The sequence below is a fragment of the Elgaria multicarinata genome, chromosome 3 (genome assembly GCF_023053635.1).
Source record: "Elgaria multicarinata webbii isolate HBS135686 ecotype San Diego chromosome 3, rElgMul1.1.pri, whole genome shotgun sequence".
In the NCBI taxonomy this organism is placed as follows: Eukaryota; Metazoa; Chordata; class Lepidosauria; order Squamata; family Anguidae; genus Elgaria; species Elgaria multicarinata.
In genome coordinates, this window is record NC_086173.1 from 92,519,558 (window position 1) to 92,547,211 (window position 27,654).

Genomic DNA, 27,654 nt, shown 5'->3' on the forward strand with positions numbered 1-27,654 from the left:
GTTACAGAGCATCTCAGGTGTCCTAAAGCTGAGTTAGTAATAGGAGAAAGAGCATTTGCATTTTAAAGCCAAGAAGGAGTAACCTGTTTGTACTCTACAGAATCAACCTAGATACTTACACAGGATGCTTACCAACCTGGTTTTATTTGATCCCTCCTCACAAGTGGGGTTTTGAGGATCATAGATGGCTTTTGAACGTCTGGCCCGTGGGCAAGTGATGGACCTGCAGGCGAATCTTTGTGAACTGTAGTGAAGAAAAGGATGTTTATGCCTGACATAAATGGTCACCCCCATACATGCTATAAACAGAAACAAAAGCTGCACAAAAACCCAAAGTAGAATGCTGGGCAAAAACAGCACTGATGCTCATCTGCTTCTCACTGGCTATTAAACATTTCATGATCTCTGATTTCAAGGTTGGTTAAAAACAAACAAACTGTAAGAGAGCTGAGAAAAAGGCTGAAGAGTCTGTCTGGTTTCAGAATCAGGAAAAAAGTGTAGCGAGAGCACATAAGCTCATCTTGCTGTACCAGATAAAACTCAGAGTTTGCTTCAAAAACATGCATTCTCATTTGATAGCTATTGAAATTAAAAGCCAAAACATTCTTTGGCCAAAAGTCAAGTATTCATATTTCTAAGAGAGAAAAATAAAAGCATGGTAGCTGTTACTCATAACAACTTTAAAACTTTTCAAAAAGGTAAACCCTGCTGTACAAACCAGTAAAGAAATTGTAAGAATGTCCATTCTTACATTTGCAGACTAGAAGGGGCTTTGTTTTCTTAATCAAGACTCAAGAGAAATCTTTGGGAAGACGATTCAGGTAAAACATAGAAATGCAGGGATCTGCTAAATACCTTCTATGGAAATTCTCTCAACTGTCTCCTGCTCCTGTTGCTCCTTTACTCCCTCTTGGTCTGACACTCCATTTTCCTCCAAAGGAGACTCTTTCACGTTCTCCCCACCATTCAGCCAATCACTCATATCCTGCGTTGAAGGCAACTTCCCTGATGGCTTCTTTTTTTTCTTGGCTTTTAGTTTGATTTGAGTGCTTCTCTTTTTCTCCAACTCAATGGTTTTTTTACCTGCTAAAAACAGCAATGTTCTGAAAAGAGCCACTTGTTTTTAAAATAAACTTCCGGAATTACACACACAATCTCCTGATATTTCAGTGCAATACAAGAGATGGTGAACCAAATCCATCATACTAATAGGTAGTAGTCACAACCAGGTTCTTGAATTTTCCAGGAGTTCTCCCGCAAGAGAAATGCTATGGGAACATGCTGCCCCATTCCTTGGATCTTTACCCATGATCCAAAGGAGGAATGTTCTCACAAGAACCCCCTTATCTTTGTTATACTGCAGGAGGCCTCAATTTCTGCTAACTTAGGGATGATCACTAAAGCTACGTTTAACAAACACTGATCTAAACACCGGGACAAACGTCATTGCAAGTTTTAGTTTTTCCCATGACACCCCAGTCAAAGCATCAACATTATACTGACCTTGGGGAGGACGGCTGTGTTCCTGCTTTATAGCTACCCATTTATGAACACAAAAATCATCGGCTCCGGTATAAATGGCGTCAGCTTCCACAGGTGACCACTGTACACAAAGTAGCCGTCCCCGGTGTCCCCGGTAATTGTGCAAGGGCTCTTCCTTTAGAGCATCCCAAACCTGCAAACAAAATCATGGTGTGTGTGTTTTTTTTTAAAGGAAATCAGTTAAGATTCTACAGGATTTCCTCACCAAAATCTCAACTATGGCTTCTAAAGAGACTCTAGAACGGTAATCTTAATTTAGACCATCAGTAATGGTCAGTTGCATTTTCTACTGCATTTTTCTTACTTCTATCTTATCATGAGAGAAATCTGTCCAGTGTGAAACGTGACCTTTGGCTACTGGATGGTAGAGAAATGTAATAAATAAATACGTAAATAAATAAGAAGTAGGGGTCAATGCAAATTGCTCCCCTCAGAGGAGTAGTGCTTGAGAACCTGGTTCAGGAGTTGGATCTTGGACCTGCCTTGCATGAGAAGAAGGGCTCTACTCACAGAAGAACCCTATTAACTTTTTTGGCATTCTCCCGCCCCCGCCACCCCATTCAGGAGTGTCTCCTGAACCTCCATGAAGCATTTTCAGGGACTGGGGAAGTCCACTTCCACAGCACAGTTGATTAAGCTTAAAGCTGGATCCAATCCCAGCTCTACTTTGGGGATGGGGACACACACAGTAAACAATGGTTCTGCAAGGCTCATGCAAAGTTCAAACCTATGCCAAAGAAACATTAGCTTCTTACTCTCTATATACACAGGCAAGAACAAAATATAAATAGTATTTTGTTCTTGGGTACAAATTCTACATTTTGACTGGGTTTGGACAACACAATAGTCAACAGTCGCTTAAACAGTCAACTGTTGACTATTGTCATCTGGCGAACCTTTTCTGCATGACGGTTGATTATTTCCCTGAAATAACCAATGCAAATTTTATATATATATTATTTTTATAACATGCAGAAATAAGAAACAGAAATAAAAATACAAACGGTCATAATTATCCCACCCCTCCTCCCCTCATAGGAAATCAATGATACTATTATATCTGTTACAATATAGATCTATTACAATATATGCATATATAAATATACAAGCACATATGTATCATTCTTCATCTCTTAAACATTTTCTTCTTTTTTGTAAGTCAGAAAAATAAAAAAAGAAGATAAGTTAACCCATCACAACAGATGTAGCTTTCATTATGTCAACCAAAAGGATTTGAATTCTTTCGGAATTTTATTCTCCCATTCCAACGAGGTTGTGTATACTTTGAAACAATACCAATCTTTATTAAATGTATCTTTGAATCTTGTTCCTCTTACTAATCTCAATTTATTTGTCAGTTTCTCCATTAAGGCTACATGCCAAACCTTAATATACCAATTTGTTAGCGTAGCGCCAACCAAAGCTTTCCAATAGCTGACTATAACCAATCTAGCAGCAACTAAAAGAAATCCTATTAATTGTTTAGATTCAACTTTTTTATTCTCCTCCTGAAATAATCCTAACAATGCTAATTCTGGTAATTTAATAACTTTTTGCCCCATTATCTTTTCAATTTCTTTAAACTTTTATTTTAGCACAATGCCACCACATATGCTGAAAAGAGCCTACCTCTCCACATCCCCTCCAACAGTATTGCGAATTAGATTTGTTTAATCGTGCCACCCTTACTGGAGTTAAATGCCATTTTTGCAAAATCTTTTACATGGTTTCCTTTGTTGACATTGAAACTGATTTGAATGGGAATTTGCTCAGCAAATTTGACCAATCTGCGCCCTCCAGTCCAACTCCCATATTTTCTTTAGACCTTCAGAACCGCCCATCTCTAAATTAAGAAGGATGGAGTATAGTTGAGACACCTGTAGCGGACTTAATTAAAAGTTTGAACTGTGTAAAAGGATGGGTGGTGCATTCCTTAACATGTAATTGTTGTATAAATGTGCCCACCTGGCATCACTCCAACCATGTAATAGTGGAGGCCTTCAGATGGGTTCTCCTCAAATCCCTAGAGAGAGGAGCGTTATCATAATAAAAATCCTGCACTCTATACAGCCCTGCTCTCTTGAATGCTTCTACTCTAATTTGCCTTGCATTGCTAATAAATTCTGGATGACAATATAATGGGAGTAGTAGAGAAAGATTTGGCATTAACTTATTCAACCATCGTTTACAAACATTAAATGGTCCCATAAAAGTAGATATTGGGCTCTTAGCCACTTGTTGTAATAGTCGTTTTAAAAATGGGATGCTTTCAGAAGGTTCTATATCTAAAAGAAGTGTATCTATCTGTGCCCAATGCGGATGGCCATCTTGTAAAAGAAAAAATGTCAGATGTTGGAGTTGATATGCTTCATAATATATTTTAAATAGTGGAATACCTCATCCACCCTCAGACATAGGTCTGTACCGATGCACCTTAATAGTTCTGGGATGCTTACTCTTAAATATAAAAAATTCCACCTTCCTCTGCCATGAGTTAGGTATTTGATTAGAGACCTTGATAGGAAGCACATAGAATAGGTATGACAGCTTAGGTAATATTGACATTTTAACTGATGCTATGCGACTAGTTAAGGATAGTGTTAGTTTAGACCATGCTTTAAGATCAATTAAAATGTTCTTCCAAACAACTCCATAATTAGTTCCCAGTGCCTTACCCGGATTCTTAGTCAGATACACACCCAGATATCTGAACTGCTTGTTTGTTAAGGGAACGCCAATCTCTTTAGATATCTTAAGTTGAAAATATGGAGGTATATTTAAACACATTAAATCCGATTTGGCCCAATAAACCCTTAGCCCTGAGACTTGTTCAAATCTATTCGATTCTAATTGTTGAGCTGGGGCGGCTCATAATGGGTCTCCTAGCATTAAGAGCATGCCATCCGCATAGAGACTGTTAAGATGTTCGGATCCACCAACCTTTATTCCATAAATCATGTCATTCCCTCTTAATGCAAATTATCAACGCTGTGCACAGTTGATTATCTGCACAATCGTTGATTGTCATGTGGAAAGCTCTGTTGACTATTTCACATGCTTACAGAGTCACAAGGGAAGAACAGCTGAACTGTTGCTGCTCTTGCCAAGCAGGGCTCTAGAGGCATGTGTCAGCTGCCCTGGGGAGCGTATGGGTAGCCACCGATGGTGGTAGCCCCTGGATGGGGCGCCGCAATCGATGCCTCCCCATGCACTTCCTGGGATGTGCACATGCCGTCCCTGGGTGGGGCGCTGCAATTGGCAATGCCCCATGCGCTTCCCAGTACATGAATGTCCCAGCCCTGGGTGGGGAACTGAGAACGGGGAGGGCAGGGTGCAAGCCACAGGAATGGGGGTGGGGAAGATCTCTCCTGCTGCTTCGCAGCCACAGGAGAGATGCTTGCGCCCCACCCTCCCCATTTTCGGTGCCCCATCCAGGGATGGGACAAGCACATCCTGGGAAGCACATGGGGTGGCACTGATCACAGTCCCCCACTCCACCCCCCAGGTACGGCACATCCCATGAGGAACCCCCTTCATGCCAGGTCCTGACAGTGGGGGGACCCAGCATGAAAGGGGATTCTCATGGGAACCAGTGCCGCTCGCTATTCAGGAGGTAGGGCAGAGAGAGGGTGGGTGTACGCAATAGTCAAGCATGTGTTAATAGTCAACTTCATGGTTGACTATTATGTTGTGTGGGGAGTACCCCCTAAATAGTCAACCATGGAGTTCATTATTAACACGTCTGACTACTGTGTCGTCAGAACACACCCTTTAACTGTTTTTTAAATTTTTTGCAGGCAAGCCAAGATGTGAAGAGTGCGCACTAGTTCTTTATTCTAGAAAACATACAAGAGCAGGCATATTCTATACCTTGACAATTTACACACATGCTACGTAAACATCAAATAAGGCACAAATACACTGTATACTCCGTGTTCTTACTGAAGTACAAAATACAGCACTGTATTTTCACCCATGTACAAAATGCAGCACTTCCTTTTCCTGGTTAAAACTAAACAGGCACTCCTCACTCCCATATCCATCTGATTAATAGTGACAGTGCATAAAAACTACAGCAGCTTCATCATCATACCTGGGCAGTGCCATCATAGCAAACAGATACCAGTCTTCCATTATGATGGGGGCTCCAAGACAAGCTAGTGATCTTGGCTGTGTGCCCCGCCAGAGTCCGAAAGGGCTCAGTTATTGTCACAGGCCTCTCTGCGGAGTTCTCTAGAGACAGAATATACGGACATTGGAAGCAGCCAGACAAAATACCACTAAATGCATTTCATAGAGTAAGCATCACTACATTACAAATAAACATTACTACAGAATAAACATCACTATATTGTTATTTGGCCAGAGAACTGTGGCGTTACCCCACAATTGATTATATTGCTTATGTCTGGATTAGTATGTCTGGTAAGGAGGGAATGTTAGAACTGAGCGGGCGTGGTTTATGATGTAATAGGTAGGGGGGAAGAGGTGTATATATGGAGTGTGTTGGGAGTTTGTGGAGAGGGTATTTTAGGTTTTGTTTTCTTGTGTTTTTTATTTGTAAAGTAGGAAGAATTTAGATTCTAGGGAATTTGGATTGGTGTAAAGAGAGGGAGGTGGTTGGTGTGTGGAGAGTTTAGATTAGGCAAGATTGAAAGTATTATATTTTGATTTAAAGTTTTTAAATAACAATAAACTTATTATTTTGTTAGCTACCAAATACGTCAGCTTGGCATTATTTACCTGCCTTACAGTTATTAAGCACCCACCCCATATACCCACAGTATATTTAGAGCAGATTCTATATCCAAGAGGAGAATGTGAGTGAGTCTGATCTATTGCTGGAAAGTAAGGAAGAGGGTGGCATTGGGAGTATAAGCTGGGACAATGACACCTCTCCTGTGTTAATGGAAGCAATTTGGGAAATACTGCAGCAGTACTCACACCTGGATGAACTGACCTCATAAAACATGAAATCAAAACTGGGTCTCATTCCCCTGTTAGATCAGCTGCATATAGGGTGAATGGAACGGTTTTAGAGGCGGTTAGGAAAGAAGTACAGGACATGTTGCAACTAGGGGTTGTTCAACCATCTGATAGTCCCTGGGCTTCTCCAATTGTCCTAGTTACAAAGCAAGGACCAGAAAAGATCCAATGGTCAGAGGAGTGTCTGAGGGCTTTTGATTTCTTAAAACAAGCTCTGCGCACCGCTCCAGTGCTGATAGCACCAAACTTTGATAAAGAGTTCATTCCAGCCTCAGACGCTTCAGAAGTTGGAATTGGAGCTGTTTCGATGCAGACTTTGGAAGGAGTTAAGCATCCAGTAGCCTACTTCAGCAGGAAGCTAACGGAACGGGAGAAGAACTACTTGTCGGTACAATGTTTGGCAAACATGTGGGCCCTGGACAAGATTAGACCGTAAGTGTGGGGCCAGAGATTCATCTTGCAGACAGATCATTGGGGCTTCAGTCGATGCGGAACCACAACCAACTGTTGCAGCGGTGGTCGTGGCGATTCCAGGAGTTCCATGCAGAGATCCAGCATGTGGCCGATCGTGAGAATGTTGTAGCGGATGGACTGTCTCGCAGAGAATCCTCGAGTGCAGCAGGCAAATAAGATGTTTTCCTGGGTCTCATTATTGTGCTCTCGGACTGAAATTGCAGCTAATAACCCCAACTTTGGGACATTACCAATCAACATGTTTTCCCCTCCTTTACAGGTTGTTTATGTATACCTCGAAGTTATTATTGTTATTTAAGTTTTTTTAACCCATTTACATTCCTAAAACCCTGTGTCAAGAACTTAGCATTAAACAAGTTCCTCACTCGGGTTTTAAAAGAAAGGAGAGAATATGTGGCATTATCCCACAATTGATTATATTGTCTATGTCTGGATTAGTATGTCTGGTAACGAGGGAATGTTAGAACTGAGTGGGCATGGTTTATGATGTAATAGGTAGGGGGAAAGAAGAGTATATAAAGTGTGTGTTTGGAGTTTGTGGAGAGGGTGTTTTAGGTTTTGTTTTCTTGCGTTTTTTATTTGTAAAGTAGGAAGAATTTAGATTCTAGGGATTTAGGATTGGTGTAAAGAGAGGGAGGTGGTTGGTGTGTGGAGAGTTTAGATTAGGCAGGATTGAAAGTATTATATTTTGAGCAGATCCTGTATTAAACCTGTTTTCCTCATAGCTGGGGGAAAGGTTTTAATTAACCCTTCCTCAGGTTTTCAAGTGGTGGTGCTTGGCCTGAGAAGGGTTTATGTGACAGGCCTAGTATAAGGGTTTGTTACGTCACAAGAACCCTGACTGGTTAAGGCTGCTGGTTAAGCAACAGGGTTTAAGGAATCTTGTGTGATGCATTTTGCTAAACCTTGCTCACTCAACTAACCACTGTCAGACCATCTGCAGCAGGGTTAGCGGATCTAACCGTGGCTTAAAGTGTTGTGTGCGACAGCATGGCTTGTGGTTAGTGCTAACCCAGAGAACCACAGTTTCACTAACCACAGAGCCTGAAGTGTCATCTGAACAGGCCCACTGACATTTGTGTGTTGCTGATTTGTGTGTTGTGTGTGTGTAAACAGTAATGCTTCTGTCAAAACAACCAAGGCTAGGTTCCAACCAAGAGCTTTGCATAGCCTCTGCTTTGCAAAGTATTTTTCAAAGAGTATTTAGGACAATTTTCTTACACAACCCATTCTCGGAAGACAGAGAATTATAATAACCTGCTTCAATTTCAGAGTTAATGAAGGCTTAAATCTGTGGGGCGTTATATCGCAAACACATTATACACTCCTCCACCCACTGGCACTCACATTACAACATAAGGAAAAAGGCACATATTACTACAGCCAACGGTGATGCAATATACTTCCATCTATCAAATCATTTGGATCTACTGGGATCCAAGGTTACAACAGAGAAGGGGAAGGGAGAGAGGGCAGGATGAGAGCGGCTTTTCATATGACATGACACTGTGGGTTGTTTCAATAACCCATGGTGATGCTGCACCACATTTTGGGGTTGTCGTGTTGTGTGAACCTGGCAAGAATAACCCATATTCTGTTTTAGGGTTATGTGAGAGTTGTATATATGGGGATCTTTCCTCCTTCCCACACTTCTGTGTAGCATTTTTAGGGGGCTGCCATGGGAAGGAGGGGGCAGGGAAGTCCACTTCCACCAGCTCAGTTGATTGATCCAGCTTAAATCTGGATACAAACAATGCAATTTATCATAGTTCATAGACTTCTTTGCCATATTCCTTGAAAACCAAACTTCGAGAACACTTTAGTAACAGCAGGGTTGTGCAATGGCACACTTCTGGCATCACCCATATCAAACAGAAAAGGAAGAATTCTGCAGTGTTTGAAGCCATGGATTAGAAGGGGAGAAGCATCATCATTGTCAGTTTATTGTCTGGACAGACAGTGATTGATTGGTGAGATCTAAAAGTATAAACAATAGTCACCTATGACACTCTTGATGTTATGTATATAAATGACAGCATTGTTTGAGCCCGAAGCTATCATGTAACTCAGTTCTGGTTGTGTCCCATGGTCATGATGCCAACGAATAGCATTGATGAGTTTGTGGTGCTGCTGGATGGTACACAATAGTTTCAAGTCGGGAGCCAGAAATATTTCAATTGATCTGGAATGTTAACAAATATGGAATGATCAATTCACAGAGTATATCACATGGCATACAAGAACTTTTGCCATCTATCTGCCTCAAAACAATCTATGTAACTCCTAACATCATCCTACAAATTTGAACAGCTTAGTGTAATAACACAACCATCTCTATTTTCAAAAATTCCTATTGCGAGTTATATATGCATGCAAGGTGTGCTAATTTTTAGTAGGTACAGTTGGCTTAAATAGAGTTAAGATGGGTCCAGTACCTGGGGCAGTAAGCCTGTATGCACCAGTTGTGGAATATGGGTGGGAGGGTGCTGTTGCACCATGTTCTGCATTCTGATTCCTGACTCCAAGCTGAACAGAAGCAGAGAAGAGGAGCTGCCCAGCTGGACTAGAAGCTACAAAAGGAAGCCAGCTCCCAGAGAGAGAGAGTGAACAGGGGGAGCAAACAGGAACTTGTCAAGGGGAGTTCGGCAGGGGAGGTCCTTAACAAATTTTCATCTCTTAAGTCACACTCATATAGTAGGGGACTTTATTGTGTACCTTCAGAGAGGACAGGACAAAGCACAGGCAATTCCAATACAATTGGAAAGGAAGAGACAAAACAGAAATAGAGAATATGGATGGAAAGGAGTCTCTAGTGGTGGTGACCTGCAAAGCATGTGCAATGTTCGTATTCCTGCCTGAGAACAACATGGTGTATACCTGCAACAAGTGCAAGCTGGTTACACTACTGGAAGAAAAACTCAGAGGACTTGAGTGGCAAGTTTCCACCCTCCAAGAATACGAGAAGGCAAGGAGTTCTTAGACCGAAAGGTGGAACTGCAACAGAGACAAGAAGCTCAAGAGATTGAACAGCAACAGCAAGCTGAAGCAGAAGTGGAGAAGCTGAGGTGAGGAAAGCCAATGAAGAGGAAGCTCCCTGGAAAAGAGTGACAGGAGCAGAAGAACTAGAAGGCATTCTGCACCAGTGGAACCAATAGAGCTATGTAACCGCTTTCAACTACTGGAAGATGAGACTGGAGAACAGCCTGCAGAGGAAGAATTACAGGGAACCCCATGCAACAGTGAACAAGAGGCAGAACGTCAGCCGACCAAGAAGAAAAGAGTTGTCATTGTGGGAGACTCCCTGCTGTGTGGGAATGAAACCCAAGTATGTCGTGAAGACCCATGGACTCGCCAGGTATGCTGTCTCCCTGGAGCACAGATTAGAGATGCGACTGAAGGGTTGCTAAAGCTCATAAAGCCCATGGACACATACCCTTTTCTTCTCATCTATGTGGGAACAAATGATATTGCCAAGCGGAGCTATGAAAAAATCACATCAGACTTTGAAGCACTGGGAAGGAAACTCAAGAACTTTGGGGCCCAGATAGTTTTCTCATCCATCCTCCCAGTTCTTGGAAGAGGATTAGAAAGCGAAAAAAGAATACTCTGAGTGAATGACTGGCTACAAAGGTGGAGTGGACATGAGAGATTTGGATTATGGGACCATGGACTGTGTTATTTGGAAAATAGACTGCTGGCAAGGGACGGGTTGAACCTGGATTGCTGCATGACAGCCGTCGTCGAAGCCATGAGTCCGAGAAGGCGCTGGATGTTGAACACCCTGACGGGACCTGCAATTTTGATGTTGCACATTATTTTGTGGGCTTGTTCTTGTGGTAGGAAAGCTTTGCTGTTGTGGTTTGAGATGAGATTTCTTGTAATTTATATATAGGCCTAGCTCCTGGAGAAGATTGCACGTGACGTCGATGGACCCCTGCAGTTGTGACTTCGTTCTGGCAACGAGGAGCCAGTTGTCGAGGTAAGGATATACCTCGATTCCAGTGAGCCTAAGGTTCGCACAAACAACAACCATGCACTGAGAACACCCTCGGTGCGGTGGAAAGTCCAAAAAGGAGCGTGGTAAGCCATGTCCCCGATGATGCACAGAAATTTGCAATGGGAACAGTTATGGAGACATGGAAATAGGCGTCGCAAAGGTCGATCAATGCGAACCAATTGCCTTCTTTGAGAAGAGGGAGCAGAAAGGCCAACAAGACCATTCAAAACTTCCTGACATCGAGGTAGGTATTGAGTTCACGCAGGTCTAGAATTGGACGAAGATCTCCATCTTTCTTTGGCACTGTGAAGTACTTTGAGTAAAACCCGTTGTGAAGGGCATGTGCTGGTACACATTCTATGGCACCCTTGTGGAGCAACGACGCCACCTCCGAAGATAGGGTGTTGTTGTTTGAAGTATACTTCACGGTGCCCAGAGGAGGGAAGTCTTCGAACTCCAGACGATAGCCCTTTTCTATACTAGAAAGGATCCATCAGTCATTGGTGATAGCCCACCAGGCTGGAAGAAAACGGGCCAGACGCTCTTTGAAAGAACCAGGGTGGTCCATCAACTGAGTCTGATATGAGTCAAAAGCGCCCCCTGTTTGAAAGGCCGTTCTTCTTTGAGAAACCCTTCCCTTGGGAGCTGGAAATTGTCTCCTCTGCTGTGGCGGTTTCTGACAAAAGGAAGGCTGTTGCCAGTATTGATCCTGTGAAAAGGAGGATCGCGGTCAAGACCACCTGCATTGCGGTGGGATATATGGCTGCTGGAAGCCCATTTTTCTTGCCGTCGCCTGTGCCTTTTGAACAGCATCAAACGCATCGTCAGTTTTGTAATTAAACAGGCCCAGGCCATCAAAAGGTAGGTCCTCAATTTTTGCTCTCATTTCCTGAGAAAGACCAGAGGACTGCAGAGAGGCATGGACATCAGGAAAAACTTCCTGACTGTTAGAGCAGTACAACAATGGAATCAGTTACCTAGGGCGGTTGTGGGCTCTCCCACATTAGAGTCATTCAAGAGGCAGCTGGACAACCATCTGTCAGGGATGCTTTAGGGTGGATTCCTGCATTGAACAGGGGGTTGGACTCGATGGCCTTGTAGGCACCTTCCAACTCTGCTATTCTATGATTCTATGTCTGCGTAAGGCAATAGCGGCAACAAGCGCTTTTGATTCACAGTCAACATCGTGCTTCGAAGTGTGAATCTGCTGGCGCAATAGCTTAAAGGCTTCATTATGTAGATGGTGGGCTAAAATGGGTTTTTTGTCTGGGAGGTGATAACTTTCCTATTTGCTCCCATAACAGGAGCTGATAGCCCAACATTGTGGCCTCGTAATTGGCCACCCTTAAGCCCAGGCTGATGGAAGAGTAAACTCGGCTACCGAGTAGATTCAGATGCCTCCCTTCCTTATCAGTAGGCGTAGTATGCAGAAGCAATGTTTTGCCCTGTGCTGCCTCTACTATAATCGAATTCGGTGCTGGGTGCTGAAAAAGGAAGGCTGCTCCTTCCTATTGCACCTTATAAAGACTATCCAGTCTTTTCAACGTGGGTGACATCGATGATGGTGTGTTCCAAGAGTGTTTTATGGTATCTAACAGAACTAGATGCATGGGTATGGCGACCGGACAGGATATATCGGATGATACAGAGTCGAAGACCGGATCTTGAATGGTCGGGGCAGTCTGCTGCACTGCAATTCCAAGGGCTTGGGCCATGTGCATAACCTGGTCCGCAAATTGTCCAAGGTCTTCAGAAGGAGAAAGAGAGCCCTGAGCCGCCACATCTGCATCAGGGGATGAGATGGATGGATGAATGAACAGACGGCGAAGAAGAAGATGCTGAGCAATAGTCCTCGACATCTGAAGTCTGATGGGGAGGTGGTGGTGGGGTGAGCTCCCGAGCCAGATGCCCCATAGATGTCGTGTTTCTCAGAAATCTCCTGCTTTCAATGGGAGACAAATGAGGCCTGCTAGGTAATCTACAAAGCTTTTATTAAGCAGCAAACATCTCTTCTACCTGAAGAGAGTCTAATCTCTTGGAAATTTCCCCCTAGGCAAAACTATGCAAACTAAGCAAAGACAATTGTCCAACCAAGGAGAACAGGAACGCCCGTAACTTCAGAGAGCCTGGTGTGGAGGCAGGTTCTGGCGCAATCCTAGTTGGACCGACTTTCTCACACCTTCCTTCCGCTCTGTGCGTTTTAGCTTCCGGCGGACCCTAGCATTAGCTAGCTTGTCGGGGTGCTCTCCTCCGGAAGAAAGCTCACTTTTCACTGAGTGTGTAGGATTTGGTCTTGAGGAGATAAGCTTTGGAGAAGGCTGACTCCCAGCTGGGGAATCGCCCGTGAGAGCTTCCTCCCCCACTGGTACAGGCTGGCTGGAATCTGGCGCCGCCACCTCTAGGTCCGAATCTGATTCTGATTTATTACCTGAAACACCTTCTCCCAAAACAGGGGCAATAGGGTTAGACATGACAATAGAGGACTGATGGCAGACAATGTCCAAATGTGGTTCCAGTTGTGGAACAGGTTGTATTTGTTGAGTTTGACGAGGCAGCCTCACACGATCATCTCTAGTCCAGGGCATAAAAACATCTAAGTCCCTTGTTGTCATCTCTTCATGAGTTTGCTGTCGTCTGCATTCTCTGTCTCCATAGCAACAGTGATCATAAGCATAACAGTCCCTGCTATCCTGGTATTGGTATTGTGAGTCATAATCGTGATGTGCAGTCCGATAACTATGGCCAAAATCTGATGGCGTATCCCATTCAAGGGGAGATCTCGAGTAGTATCAACAATAAGATGGAGGATAATTGTCACCTCTGTTCGACATTCCCGAAATATCGACTCTGGCGAATGTCGCAGTCGATGGTGCTGAAAATCCTCCCGATGCCAAGAAGGAGGATGAGATCGGCATAGGGAAATACCTCTAATTTTCCCTTCAGAAGTCAAAGTCAGAGGGTGAGGGTCTTGCTCACACCTAGGTCGCACCATTGGTGTCGGTGACTGAAGCAAAGGCGATAGTGAAGGTATCCCCAAAGGTTGCATACAGGGACGGAACACATGCCTCATTGTGCTCAGTATTGGAGCTGGTACTGAGGTGTCAATACCAGCCTCTCGAGACTGTTCTCATTTGTGGCTGCAGAGTATCTTCGGCACGCAGTGGCTGAGAATCTTCAGCATCGACGGCCTCATAATCCATTTGTCGCTGAGGGGACCGTGTCGGTGCCATATGAGACAACAGGATCTTGGCTACCGACTTTTTCTTTTGTTCAAGAGAAGCCAACTTAGCAGATTTCGCCTTCTTAGATCATTTCTTTGCCATGGTTAAAGTCAGTGCTTATATCGGTGATACCGACTGCCTGCTTGGGCATGCTTCCTCAAGAAGAGATGGCCGAGACGTAGTATTTGAGCGTTGTGGCTCGGCTGAGGTATCAACCACCTGAAGGGTCTTGGTCCACATAATAGCCTTTAGGCGATCGGAGCGATGTCTGCGAGTCTGCTTTGAAAAGGCTTGGCAGAATCTGCACTTCTCAACCAGATGGCCTTCGCCTAAGCACAAAAGACAAGAGGGAGTGGCCGTACGATGGAAGAAGCTTACTCTCGCAAGCAGAACATTTGTGAAACGGGGCCCCTTGGGCCATATGGGTTGCCCGTATTCTTCAGACGCAGCTGCGACCCGAGTAAAGAAAGGAGGTAATACTCACTAAAAACTAAAAACTAATACTAACTATATACACTATTCTATAATAACAACAACATTTTTTTATGACAAAAAACGCCTGATAATCATAGAAGTTTCTCTAACGATGCTGCCACGATGGCAGTTGAAGAGAACTGAGGGGAATGGGCGAGAATCCCTCTGAGCATGTGTACACCGCCTTGGGGGAGGGGTTCCCGCCCATAACACCTCAGCTTTAGAAGTTTCCCGATGCTGCTCGGTGCAGAGCCCATTGTGTGATGCACAGAGACCACAAAGAAGAACTTCCTGACTGTTAGAGCAGTACGACAATGAAACCAGTTACCTAGGGAGGTTGTGGGCTCTCCCACACTAGAGGCATTCAAGAGGCAGCTGGACAGGCATCTGTCAGGTATGCTTTAAGGTGGATTCCTGCACTGAGAAGGGGGTTGGACTCCATGGATTTATAGGCCCCTTCCAACTCTATTATTCTATGATTCTATGTTGGTCCCTGGTCGACAGCTGGTTGGCCACTGTGTGAACAGAGTGCTGGACTAGATGGACCCTCGGTCTGATCCAGCAGGGTTCTTCTTATGTTCTTAGCACAAAGGCCCAAGAAATTTTGCTTCAGAGTATTAAGACATGCTAACGTTACAGAATACTAGGAAAAAAAGGAGGCTAAGGGGAGACATGAAAAAGGTGTACAAAATTATGCATGGTATGGAGAATGTGGATAAGAAGACATTTTTCTCCCTCTCTCAAAATACTAAATACTGGCATCCCATGAAGCTGATTGGTGGGAGATCCAGGACAAATAAGAGGAAGTACTTCTCACAGCGCAGAGTTAAATTATTGAACTCACTACCACAAGATGTAGTGATGGCCACCAATTTGGATGGCTTTAAAAGGGGGTTGGATAATTTCCTGAAGGCAAAGGCTATCAATGGCTACTAGCCCTGATGGTTATGTGCTATCTTCAGTATTCAAGGCAGTAAGCCTATGTGCACCAGTTGCTGGGAAACATGGGTGGGAGGGTGCTATTGCACCATGTCCTGCCTTGTTGGTCCCTGGCCGATGGCTGGTTGGCCATTCTATAATGTTAGCATGTCTTAAGAGAGTAAATGAAAGCAATAAAAATAGCAATAATGTCAGACCCATCATCTAGCTAGCTTAGAATCCAGCTGGATACAAGAAAGTGGTAAGTCAAGGACACATCCCTTCCATCCATCTACTATGTATTCTCCTGCTGTTTAATTTATGTACTCTTAGCAGGTTGCTAGGCCTCAACCAGAACTACACTTCATAAATGTTATTCTTGATGGTACACAGTGGCCTGGTCTACATCACACTCAATCATAGTTTAGTGTGATGAGAACAAGCTGTAGCAGTTAAATACACCATGCGGATCCTAAACCATTGTGCCTACCGCAAATGTCAAGTTAATATTTACTTAAACTTTAGCACATACCCATCTTCGTTACCAATAGCCAAGATACTGCCATCTGGTTTCCAGCTGATCTCTGTGTGTGCTGGTAGTTTGTGCTAAAAGAAAATAGAGGGGGGAAATTGGAACCTTAAGAGTTGTGACACCCATTTTCACAGGTCTTGCAAAAATAGAGGGAGAAATAGGGGTCCCTGTAATGAATGACTTAGATCAGCCAACATTCCAGCAGCTAGCATGCCCTGACAAATGGGAAAAAATATTTGTCACCATATAACTCCCAGTGCGAAAGCAAGGAAAACCCCGTAGGGGAGTAAAAAATAGCCAAAGGCAAGGGTGGAACCAAGTAATCTTCTACAATAATATTATCAGTAAAAGTTTTATTAAAGTGCCAGGTGCCTATGCATTTCGAACGCGGCTGCGTTCTTCCTCAGGGCTTTATAACGTTAGTGCAGTTGTCTGCAGAAGCTGCTAGGCTAGCATGATACAGGAAGAAGTGAGATATAAAGGGAAAAACTCCCATCTGCCTATAGTCTCTTGAATCCATTTGCTTATATTTTTCAGTTCATAGCTGGATACAAATTTTCTGAACTATTAAACCATTCAGGGGACTAGAACAACAAACAACCCCTCTGAACGATTATAGAGGCATACATCTTACCATAAAGAGCCAGTGTGGTATAGTGGCTAAAGTGTTGGACTGGGAGTCGGGAGATCTGGGTTCTAGACCCCACTCAGCCATGGAAACCCAGTGGGTGACTTTGGGCCAGTCACAGACTCTCAACCCAACCTACCTCACAGGGTTGCTGTTGTGAGGATAAAATTGAGAGGATGGGGATTATGAATGCTGCCTTGGGTTCCTTGGAGGACAAAAGGTGGAATATAAATGCCATAATAAATAAATAAAATAAATATGAAATCTATATAGTTGTAGTTGGGGGAATGTGTGGCCCTCCAGGTGTTGGGAACTCAGAAGTCCCACCTGCCGTAGTCAGCATAGCCAATGGTGAGTAGGATGAGAGTTGCAGCTCAACAACATCTGATGGAACACAGGTTCCTTATCTTTGTTGTATGGCAACTACAACATCTTCCTGAGAAAAGACATGATAATCATCCTAAAGGTCAATGGACAGCATTCGGGGGACATGTAATATGGGACAGTTCAAATCTCATCTCAGCGTGGGGATCAGAACCTCTGTTATATTCCAGCTCTTTGTGTTCTTCTTGTTCCCTGCTTTTACTTCTGTAGAATGGCATTGGAGACATTTGCTTACCCCAGGGAGGAGGTGTATACTGTACCCATTCCGTTAAATTAAACGTGTGTGTGTGTGTATGTATGTGTGTAAGACAATGAAAAGCGTTAGGCCAGACACCAAACGCAGCACTAAGGCAGTTGTTCAGTTAAGCTTTCCTGTGTAAATAAGTTACAGAACTGAAAGAGCGGATACCAGCTTTGCAACAACAAATTGCAGCTTTCCAACACAGAGAAAGGGAATTCAGCAAAGGACAGATGTGTTCAGAACTGTATTTACTTGGAGCCTTTTTAAAAACAGCCTCTGAAATTATAATAGATGGGTGGGAATTTCCAGTGTTTTAAATTTACCACAGATGCGCAATCAAGGAAAGTCTAGAAATTAAACTAGTACCCTGCAACCTAAGAATTGGCTGGCTGTTTAGTTCAAAACAGTGCAAAATTCAGCCCCTCTGTCAGCACCCTTTTGGTATTACGTTGCTCTCACTGTCCTCTTGGGATTACTAGGTCACAACATTACAGTGACAGGAGAAGGCAAAACTGGCAGCATTCATCTGACCAGATCTGGAATCAAGACCTGGCAAACTTATGATCTCTTAAGTTTTCTCCTTTTCTGCCCACTACACTCTTACTAGTAGTTCTTCTCTTTCTCATTCCTGTTATTTTTCTCCAATCCTAGTTTGTCCATTGTTCCTCTTTTCTTTAACTCTGTGTAAAGCTTTCTATTCCCTCTCCCTTCAAAAAGACCCCTCAAAAACTTGGGAAGTGTTAGGGCAGTTTTCTTTCTCTCCCTTTCTAGCCTCACTATTTCAACCCCATCTCCCTTTTGCTCTCTGTTTCTCCCCATTTAGTGTCTGGCCTTGCTTTTTCTCCATCCCATTGCTTTACTGTTTCCCTCCCAGGCCCTAGCTTTGCTATTTCTCCTCCCTCCTCACACACCCCTTTAGCTCACTTTTGACTAGCAACTGTTATATGACTAGCCACATCCTTCATGGGAGCCATTTTGTGGTGGTTCCCACAGCATTTTCACAAATTCCCAGATGTGTCCATGGGTCCAAAAAGATTGGGGAACCCTAGCCTACTTTGTCTCAACAACCTGGTTCACATGACACAATAGCTCATTTGTGGCTTTATATACCCTCAGGGGCTACTGTGCTGTGCTAGGCACCCAGTTTGCTTTGTCATGTAAACCCAGGCAGCAGGACTTGTTTGACAGTTTCCCAACCACCTGGAACCTCTTTCCAGCCTAAAGTTTGCTTCTGTGTGAGGTTTTAATCCCTGCCCAACTGACAACTTTCCACTTCCTTACAGAAGATGGACTGCAAACAGACCAGTTTCCTGAGCAGCTGAACATTCAATGAAACCAGCATAACCAATCAGTGTCACAGGCTTCAATGCCAACAACACAGAAGAAAAGATGTATCAAGCAATTTCCCATCTGTGACTTACGAATTCATACTCACTTTGACTGAATTAGTTTCTCGGATGAGCTTGTTGATGTCATAGGCTTCTCCACTAAGTTTCCAAGGATTGTGCTGCAAGACTATTCCCTCTCCAGCACAGCTGTACAAGGTTACAGAAGGCCTGTCGCCATCTCCTCCTGCAAGAGAAAAATAAATCCAACTAGCTACTTTTTCAAATATACACCTTGAACACAATTGGCAGGAAAAAAACGTGGACTAACTGGCCTACCAGAATATATTAGTTGTAAAGCTTTTCTTGCAATATGGTTCTATCACCCTTTAGAGCAGGGCTTCAGAACCTCAGGCCCAGGGGCCCAAGCCAGGCCGCCCAGAGGGGGCCCATACGCCCACCCCCTTCTTAGCATAAGTGACTCCATTTTTGGAGGAAACTATGAAGTAGCCATTATGTAGCAAGCGAGGCACCACGTACTCAAGGGTGTCGTCTTGTGTCTGCCTTATCTACCAAAAACAGGAACCTCTGTCTCCAACACGAAGGTTAGTTTACAGTTGAGCAACGAGATTGTTTAGCAAAGATTAAGAAGACCATTATGCCCCAGTGTTACGTTCTGATTGGTTCATGCTGTTACTAGGCACTGCCCTTTGCTGGCTACAAATGCTGTGCCAAATTCCCTGTTTCTTTGTCTGACTGCTCGCCTTTCAAGAGACCAGACCTTGATTAATAATCAATAAAAGCGCTTTTGAACCCTCTGTCGCTGAAGTGTGGAGTCGTGCTTAGGGGCTGATTGGATCCCGTCCCTGGGGTGAAGAACTTGTCTAACACCCTCGCTCCACTCCTTTCTCCATACTACCTATAGTTTGGGGTTTTCCTGGCTTTGTGCAGTTTTCCTCTGAATTCTAAAAGGTTGAAAGTCCTCTCCCAAGCCTTAGCTACTGGCAATAAGAGCTTTAAGCTAAAACACACTGCTCTTTTGGCCTCTCCTTTTTGCCTTAGGCCCTGCTCACCACTGGACGATGCCCTCTGGCAGCTTTGCCAAAATTGAATTCAGTCCTTGGGCAGAAAGAGGATTGATATCCCTGCTTTACAGGCTTAAAGCAGCTCAAGACACAAATCCCCTGATATTAATGCTCCAGAGCACCATGGCCAACTGGAGCTTCCTATTGTTTATGGTTCTAACACACAGTGGTTCAAATTTTTGTGTCATTTTGAATGTCCTCCACCTTATGTACCTCAGTGTGCCCAATACAGGCACATGCTTCAAAACCTTAAAGGCACAATCCTATGCATGTTTAGACTGAAAAAAGCTCCTAGCACTCCCCAACCCACATGTCTAGCTGGGGGAACACACAGAGTTCTAGTATTTTCCCCCTTGTCTAAACATGCATAGGATTGCAGAGCCTTCAACAGTATAGTTTTTAAATTTTCATTTATGTAAAATGGGAAGAAAGTGTTTTTCCAACCCGAAAGTTCCCTCATACATCAAGATTTTAATTGGGTAGATGTTCAATTTACATCTGTTCTGTGTAACTGCTAGGACTAATAGATCCCAGATCCTCACAATTCATTCATTCATTACATGTTTATATTGCCCCACAGCTGATGCAGTTAAAAATATGGTGTAGGTTTATACTTCAAAAGACTACTTTTAATACGTCCACTAATGAGTCTATGAATTTTTTGTTTATTCGTTCAGTCGCTTCCGACTCTTCGTGACTTCATGAATAGTATGGGATTAATTGTAATATATGAATCAGCTTTAAAGCATGAAACTATCTTAGGATATCCAAGCATGCAGCCACTACAGCTCAAGTCTTTCGTTCACGCTCCAAAGTGTCATCACACCAACAATTATATCACCAAATCACCTGAGGAGGAAGAATGTACAACTGGTGTACAACTGGTGCCCTAGATTCTTAATGAGAATGGTCATTTCCTTGACTAGAGATCTACAGCGCATAGCAACATTTAGAGATGTGGCCCATGAGTGTTATTCCAGCAAAGCAACAGAATAATGAGTGGAGATTTTTCCAATTCAAACACTGCTCTCTTTGTATACAGCAAGTCAGGGGAACAGAGAGAAAGACAGATAATATAATATACTGAGAAGTATATTATTGTAGTACAATTTGTAGTTCCACATTATCGGTGCCTTTGATTTTATACTTTAATGCACATTTCCTTCGGTTAAATAGATGCCCCATGAAATGAAACACAGATCAAAGCCTTTGGTCAGAAATCATGCCCTACACCTCTGCTTTCAATTAATAGGGCATAGAAAGAGAGTTGCCCTGGCTCATGTACCATTTTCACCAATCACAATATCCTTTTCCTGTTAACATTCTGAAGATGAAAAAAGATCATATGACTTTTGCAGTGAGATGACCAACTTAAAAGCAATGGATGAGAAAATAGCGGATAAGAAGCTGATAGTTTTGCTATCTATTTTTAAAACAAATAAAATACCAATTCCTCCTCCACCCCCCACCCCTCCATCCTATACTTTTTGCCTGCTAGTTGGACTTTCTAATCCTTCTCTAAAGCATGTTAACAAACTGGAAAAACTGTGGGTTCCTGATCAACAGTTGGCTGGCCACTGTGTAGAATCATGGAATAGCAGAGTTGGAAGGGGCCTACAAGGCCAACGAGTCCAGCCCCCTGCTCAATGCAGGGATCCACCCTAAAGCATCCCTGACAGATGGTTGTCCAGCTGCCTCTTGAAGGCCTCTAGTGTGGGAGAGCCCACAACCTCCCTAGCTAACTGATTCCATTGTCGTACTGCTGTAACAGGAAGTTTTTCCTGATGTCCAGCTGGAAACTGGCTTCCTTTAACTTGAGATTCCATGTAAACAGAGTGCTGGACTAGATTTTTATTTATTTATTTATTTATTTATTTATTTATTTATTTTATTTATTACATTTCTATACCGCCCAATAGCCGGAGCTCTTGGTCTGCTCCATCAGGGCTCTTCTCATGCTTATTCAGCACTATTTTATTTATTACAATTCTATACCGCCCAATAGCTGAAGCCCTCTGGCCGGTTCACAAGAACTACTTGAATCCTCAAGGTAAGAACCTTACATATGTTCATAGTATTTACTAGCTAGTACTGGTCAGTGGCAGAGCATGTGGCTTGACTGCAAAAAGTCCCCAGTTCCATCCATGGCATCTCCAGGTAAGGCTGGAAAAACTTCTGCTTGAAACTCCAGAGAGCCACTGCTGGTCAGTGCAGTGACAATACTGAGCTAGATGGTATTAAGGCAACTTATGTTCCCGTGTACTTTGATCAAATAATATTTATACAGTGCCATTCGGTATAAGGTCTATACCGAAAAAAAGGTACTATAAGCAACCCTCCCCGCAGCCTCTAATCCTCTCAAACCCATCAGAATCACTCCGTGGCCATCATCCCTTTGTATTTTTCCCAGATCTAGGCAGCATGCAGAAGTTCTTCCCAAGGCTAATCAGGGGAGACCCATTTCCAGAAAGTAGAATATGCAGAGCAGAATAAGGAAGCCTCCTCTTCCCCAATATAGAACCTCTCTCTACCAAATCAAAGTGTGGGTCTTAACCTTAAAAACCCTACCCAGCTTAAGACCCCAAAAGCTTTGCTTGCATCAATCAACCCATTCATTGAGAAAGGCCTCAGAGTACAAATGCAGGAGAGCACCCTTTTCAGTGGTAACTCATCATTTCTGAACACCCTTCCTCAGGTCTTGCCTGGTGACCTTGATACTATCATATAGTATGGGGCTCCACAAAAAGCTTAGAGATGACCTGAAAACAAAAAAAAAGGATAAATATAGGAAGTGGAAGGAAGGCCAGGCTACAAAAGAAGAGTAGAGACAGGTAGACAGAAGTGCCGAAATGGCGTCAGGAAGGTTAAAGCTGAGAATGAGCTGAGATTAGCGAAGGATGCTAAATGCAATAAAAAGGCTTTCTTCAGATACATGAGTAGTAAAAGACAGAGGAAAGAAATGGTGGTTCAGCTGCTTAATGAGGATGACAAATTGATAACAGATGACAAAGAAAAGGCCCAAGTGCTCAATTCCTACTTTGGCTCAGAGTCTTCTCCCAAAAGCAGCTCTATGATCCACCTGGAAATAGTGAAGCAGAAGATGAGGGAGCAGTTTGAGATTGATAAACAAATGGTCAAGGAACACCCAATTTCTTTGAATGAGTTAAAATCTCCAGGGCCCAATGAACTGCATCCTAGAGTAATGAAGGAGCTAGCAGAAGAACTGTCAGAACCACTGTCTATTATCTTTGCGAAATCATGGAAGACGGGTGAGGTGCTGGACGATTGGAGGAGGGCTAACGTTGTCCCTATCTTCAAAAAGGGCAAAAAGGAGGAACCTGGGAACTACAGACCAGTCAGTCTGACATGCATCCCTGGGAAAATTCTGGAGCAGATTATAAAGAAGCCAATCTGTAAGCGCCTTGAAAACAATGCACTGATTACTGGAAGCCAACATGGATTTGTCAGGAACAAATCCTGTCAGACTAATTTGATCTCATTTTTTGATTGGATAACCTCCCTTGTGGACTGTGGGAATGCTGTGGATGTAATATATCTTGACTTCAGCAAAGCTTTTAACAAATTGCCCCATGGTAGTCTGATTAACAAACTATCTGAAAGTGGGCTAGATGGAACAACTATTAGGTGGATTCACATTTGGCTGCAGAATCGGACTCAAAAGAGTGCTTATCAATGGTACCTTCTCATAGTGGGGGGAGTTAACGAGTGGGGTACCGCAGGGCTCAGTCCTGGGCCTAGTGCTCTTCAACATTTTTATTAATGATTTGGACGAGAAGTGCAGGGAACACTTATCAAATTTGTAGATGACACAAAATTGGGTGGGATAGCTAATACCCTGGAAGACAGAAACACACTTCAAAGTGATCTTGATAGGCTGGAGCGCTGGGCTGAAAATGACAGAATGAAATATAACAGGGATAAATGCCAAGTTCTACATCTAGGAACAAGAATCTGGGAGAGGGACAGGAGGAGTGAGACCATGTTGGTTCTCCTGCACCTCTCAGCGGCTTTCGATACCATCGACCATGGTATCCTCCTGGATAGGTTGTCTGAGCTGGGAGTTGGAGGTACTGCATTGCAGTGGTTCCGCTCCTACTTGGATGGCCGATTCCAGAAGGTGGTGCTGGGGGATTATTGCTCTGTGCTGTGGCTCCTAAGCCATGGGGTTCCACAGGGCTCTATTTTATCCCCTATGCTGTTTAACATATACATGAAGCCGCTGGGGGAGGTTAAAGTGCTGGTATTAACATTCAAAGCCCTAAACGGCTTGGGGCCAGGTTATTTGAAGGAATGCCTCCTCCCATATGTGCCTGCCCGGACCTTAAGATTATCCACAGGGGTCCTTCTCCGTGAGCTCCTGCTGAAGGAAGTGAGGCAGGTGGCTACTAGGAGGAGGGCTTTCTCTGCTGTGGCACCCCGGCTGTGGAACGAGCTCCCCAGAGAGGTTAGCTGGGCGCCTACATTGTTTTCCTTTCGTCGCCAGCTGAAGACCTTTAAATTTTCTCAGTATTTTAACACCTAATTTAACTTAAATTTAAACTCTGCTGTTTTAATCCCATATTTTAACTTATATCAATTTTTACTGTGTGGTTTTATCCTGGTTGTGCTTTTTATATTGTATTTTTTATTTGTGTTTTTAAATTGTTGGTTGTTTTATTATGCCCTTCGTGGTTTTAATTTTTGTGAACAGCCCAGAGAGCTTCGGCTATTGGGCGGTATAAAAATGAAATAAATAAATAAATAAATAAAATGCACAGTTACAAGATGGGGATACTTGGCTCAGCAATACGACAAACAAGAAGGATCTTGGAATTGTTGTAGATCACAAGCTGAATATGAGCCAACAGTGTGATGTGGCTGCAAACCAGGAGGTAGTATATCACACTTGTCTGTGTGAAAATAAAACTTTGTGTCTGAGTATTTCTTCCATGTTTCATGTGAAATACAATGCCAGAGCAACTGCATGCTTGGGATGCTGTGCTCTTGCAACATGGGTTCTTGCATGCTAGGTGTTTATTTGCCTCTCAGGGTTGGTTTATCACATAATTGCTCATCCAGTTAAGTCTTGAGAAGGTGTGCAAGCTATGCAGTGCAATCCTATCCATGTTTCCTCAGAAGCAAGTTCCATTATGTTCAGTGGGGCTTACTTCCTAATTGGGTCTAGGCTTGCAGCCCCAATCTGTTTATTACGTGCATTTTAACGAGCTAAAGCTTTAGTTTGATTTTATTTATTTATTTCATTTTTATACCGCCCAATAGCCGAAGCTCTCTGGGCGGTTCATTGATCAGGTATTAGGCACACATGTAATTCTTTCAGGAAGCTATTCCCCCCCACCCTAGCCGTTTTGTTCCCATAATAATGAATGAAAAGAACATTTAAAAGTGGTTTTTCCTTCTGAAAATGAGTGATACCTATTGCTTCTTTAAAAATAATAATTGATGCTACCTTTATTCTTCAGTATCGCCCCAAAACATTTCTGGTTGTGTGCACTTTTATTTAAATTAACTAAATAATTGATATAATAAAAGGTAGAGGACTGCTTCTGTCATTCTTGTTCTATATGTTGACATGGATTATCAGGGTACTGTTTAGAGGAATTCTGTCTACAGGATTTGAAGCCATTTTATTAACCCAACCCTTCATGCCTCAGAACTTTTCCCCCAGGACTTTAACAAAACAGTCTGTAAGAGTGTTCTCAGCAGTGAATTCACTTCTCCAGGATAGAATTTGGGATTTCTTGATGTAGAACTTTTGGTTGGAAGATAGGGTGAGGTGTACAAAGCTTCATGCTGTTTGTCTATTTTGTTTGGCAGGCTATGACTTGCCAAACAAGTTGGACAGCATAAGTCTGACATCCATTCCTGGGAAAATTTTGGAGCAGATTATAAAGAAGTCAATCTGTAAGCACCTTGAAAACAATGCAGTGATTACTAGAAGCCAGACTAATTTGATCTCGTTTTTTTGATCGGGTAGCCTCCCTTGTGGACTGTGGGAATGCTGTGGACATAATATATCTTGACTTCAGCAAAGCTTTTAACAAAGTGCCCATGATATTCTGATTAACAAACTAGCTAAAAGTGGGCTAGATAGAACAACTATTAGGTGGATTCACAGTTGGCTGCAGAATCGGACTGCTTATCAACGGTACCTTCTCGTACTGGGAGAAGGTAACGAGTGGGGTACCACAGGACTCAGTCTTGGGCCCAGTGCTCTTCAACATTTTTATTAATGATTTGGACAAGGAGCTGCAGGGAACACTTATCAAATTTGCAGATGACACAAAATTGGGTGGGATAGCTAATACCCTGGAAGATAGAAACAAACTTCAAAGTGATCTTGATAGGCTGGAGCGCTGGGCTGAAAACAACAGAATGAAATTTAACAGGGATAAATGCCAAGTTCTACATCTAGGAAAAAGAATCCAAATGCACAGTTACAAGATGGGGAATACTTGTCTCAGCAATATGACAAACAAGATGGATCTTGGAATTGTTGTAGAACACAAGCTGAATATGAGCCAACAGTGTGATGTGTCTGCAAGAAAAGCAAATGCCATTTTGGGCTGTATTAATAGAAGTATAACTTCCAAATCACGTGAGGTACTGGTTCCTCCCTATTCAGCCCTGTTTAGGCCTCATCTTGAGTACTGCGTCCAGTTCTGGGCACCACACTTCAAGAACGACGCAGACAAGCTGGAGCGTGTTCAGTGGAGGGCAACCAGGATGATCAGAGGTCTGGAAACAAAGCCCTATGAAGAGAGACTGAAAGAACTGGGCATGTTTAGCCTGGAGAAGAGAAGATTGAGGGGAGACATGATAGCCCTCTTCAAATACTTAAAAGGTTGTCACACAGAGGAGAGCCAGGATCTCTTCTCCATCCTCCCAAAGTGCAGGACACAGAATAATAGGCTCAAGTTACAGGAAGCCAGATTCCGGCTGGACATCATGAAAAACATCCTGACTGTTAGAGCAGTACGACAATGGAACCAGTTATCTAGGGAGGTTGTGGGCTCTCCCACACTAGAGGCCTTCAAGAGGCAACAATTTGTCAGGAATGCTTTAGGATGGATTCCTGCATTGAGCAGGGGGTTGGACTCGATGGCCTTATAGGCCCCTTCCAACTCTACTATTCTATGGTTCTATGATACAGTTGTCAGGGAAAAACACACTTTTATCATTTTTTAATTTAGTGGAGTTAAATGTTTTACTGTCTATTTGAATAGCGTTTTGCTGTTTATATGCCTCATATTATTATTCTCTATTTTTATTGCATGTTATTAATCCACGAGCCACCTTGGGAAAATGGGTTTATGTTGAATGTGTGGCATATAAACAAAATATACATACAACGTGGAGCAAGCAGTCAGTTCAGGCCTCTGGTAGGAGAGAGGATAAAAAGGGGTGGCCAAAAAGAAAGGACATCCCTAGCCCCTTCTGGTTCTGGCCACTACAGAACCACTACAGTATGTGGTCCTTGGCAGGTTACCCCAGAGGAGATGCAGTCCTTGAGAGAAAACAGTTCCCCACCCCTGGTCTAGTACTTTCCCAACATTTTGAAATGCGGTAAGTGAATGCCAGAGTGGCAGGAACCACTAAGAACAGGTGTTGTTCCATATCTGAGGATACCCCCAGCCTTTTTGATAAACATACTCTTGGGCCAGACCATGCTATTTCTACAGTATCACCAAAGCATCTGTACTCCTAAGACTCACCAAAAGACAATGGAGGAACAGGAGGTCCCCAGGCTAACGTGTACACCGTTTTCTTGTGATAGGTGCTGGAGATCTGTGGAGGCCTATTAGGGATGATCAGGAAGAATGAGTATC

At 43.3% G+C, this 27,654-nt stretch overlaps 1 protein-coding gene across 1 annotated transcript in view; it reads right to left on the reverse strand.

Moving 5' to 3' along the window:
• The window catches only part of GEMIN5 (gem nuclear organelle associated protein 5), a 79,850-nt gene that overhangs the window by 23,548 nt on the left and 28,648 nt on the right, over positions 1-27,654 (reverse strand). The window contains exons 10-17 of the mRNA XM_063121559.1: positions 27,541-27,623; positions 18,833-18,969; positions 16,145-16,218; positions 9,003-9,184; positions 5,636-5,775; positions 1,504-1,675; positions 856-1,083; positions 137-244 (exon numbers count right to left, since the gene is read on the reverse strand). Of these exons, the coding sequence (XP_062977629.1) occupies positions 137-244; positions 856-1,083; positions 1,504-1,675; positions 5,636-5,775; positions 9,003-9,184; positions 16,145-16,218; positions 18,833-18,969; positions 27,541-27,623 (1,124 nt within the window). The remainder of the gene's footprint in view (positions 1-136; positions 245-855; positions 1,084-1,503; positions 1,676-5,635; positions 5,776-9,002; positions 9,185-16,144; positions 16,219-18,832; positions 18,970-27,540; positions 27,624-27,654) is intronic.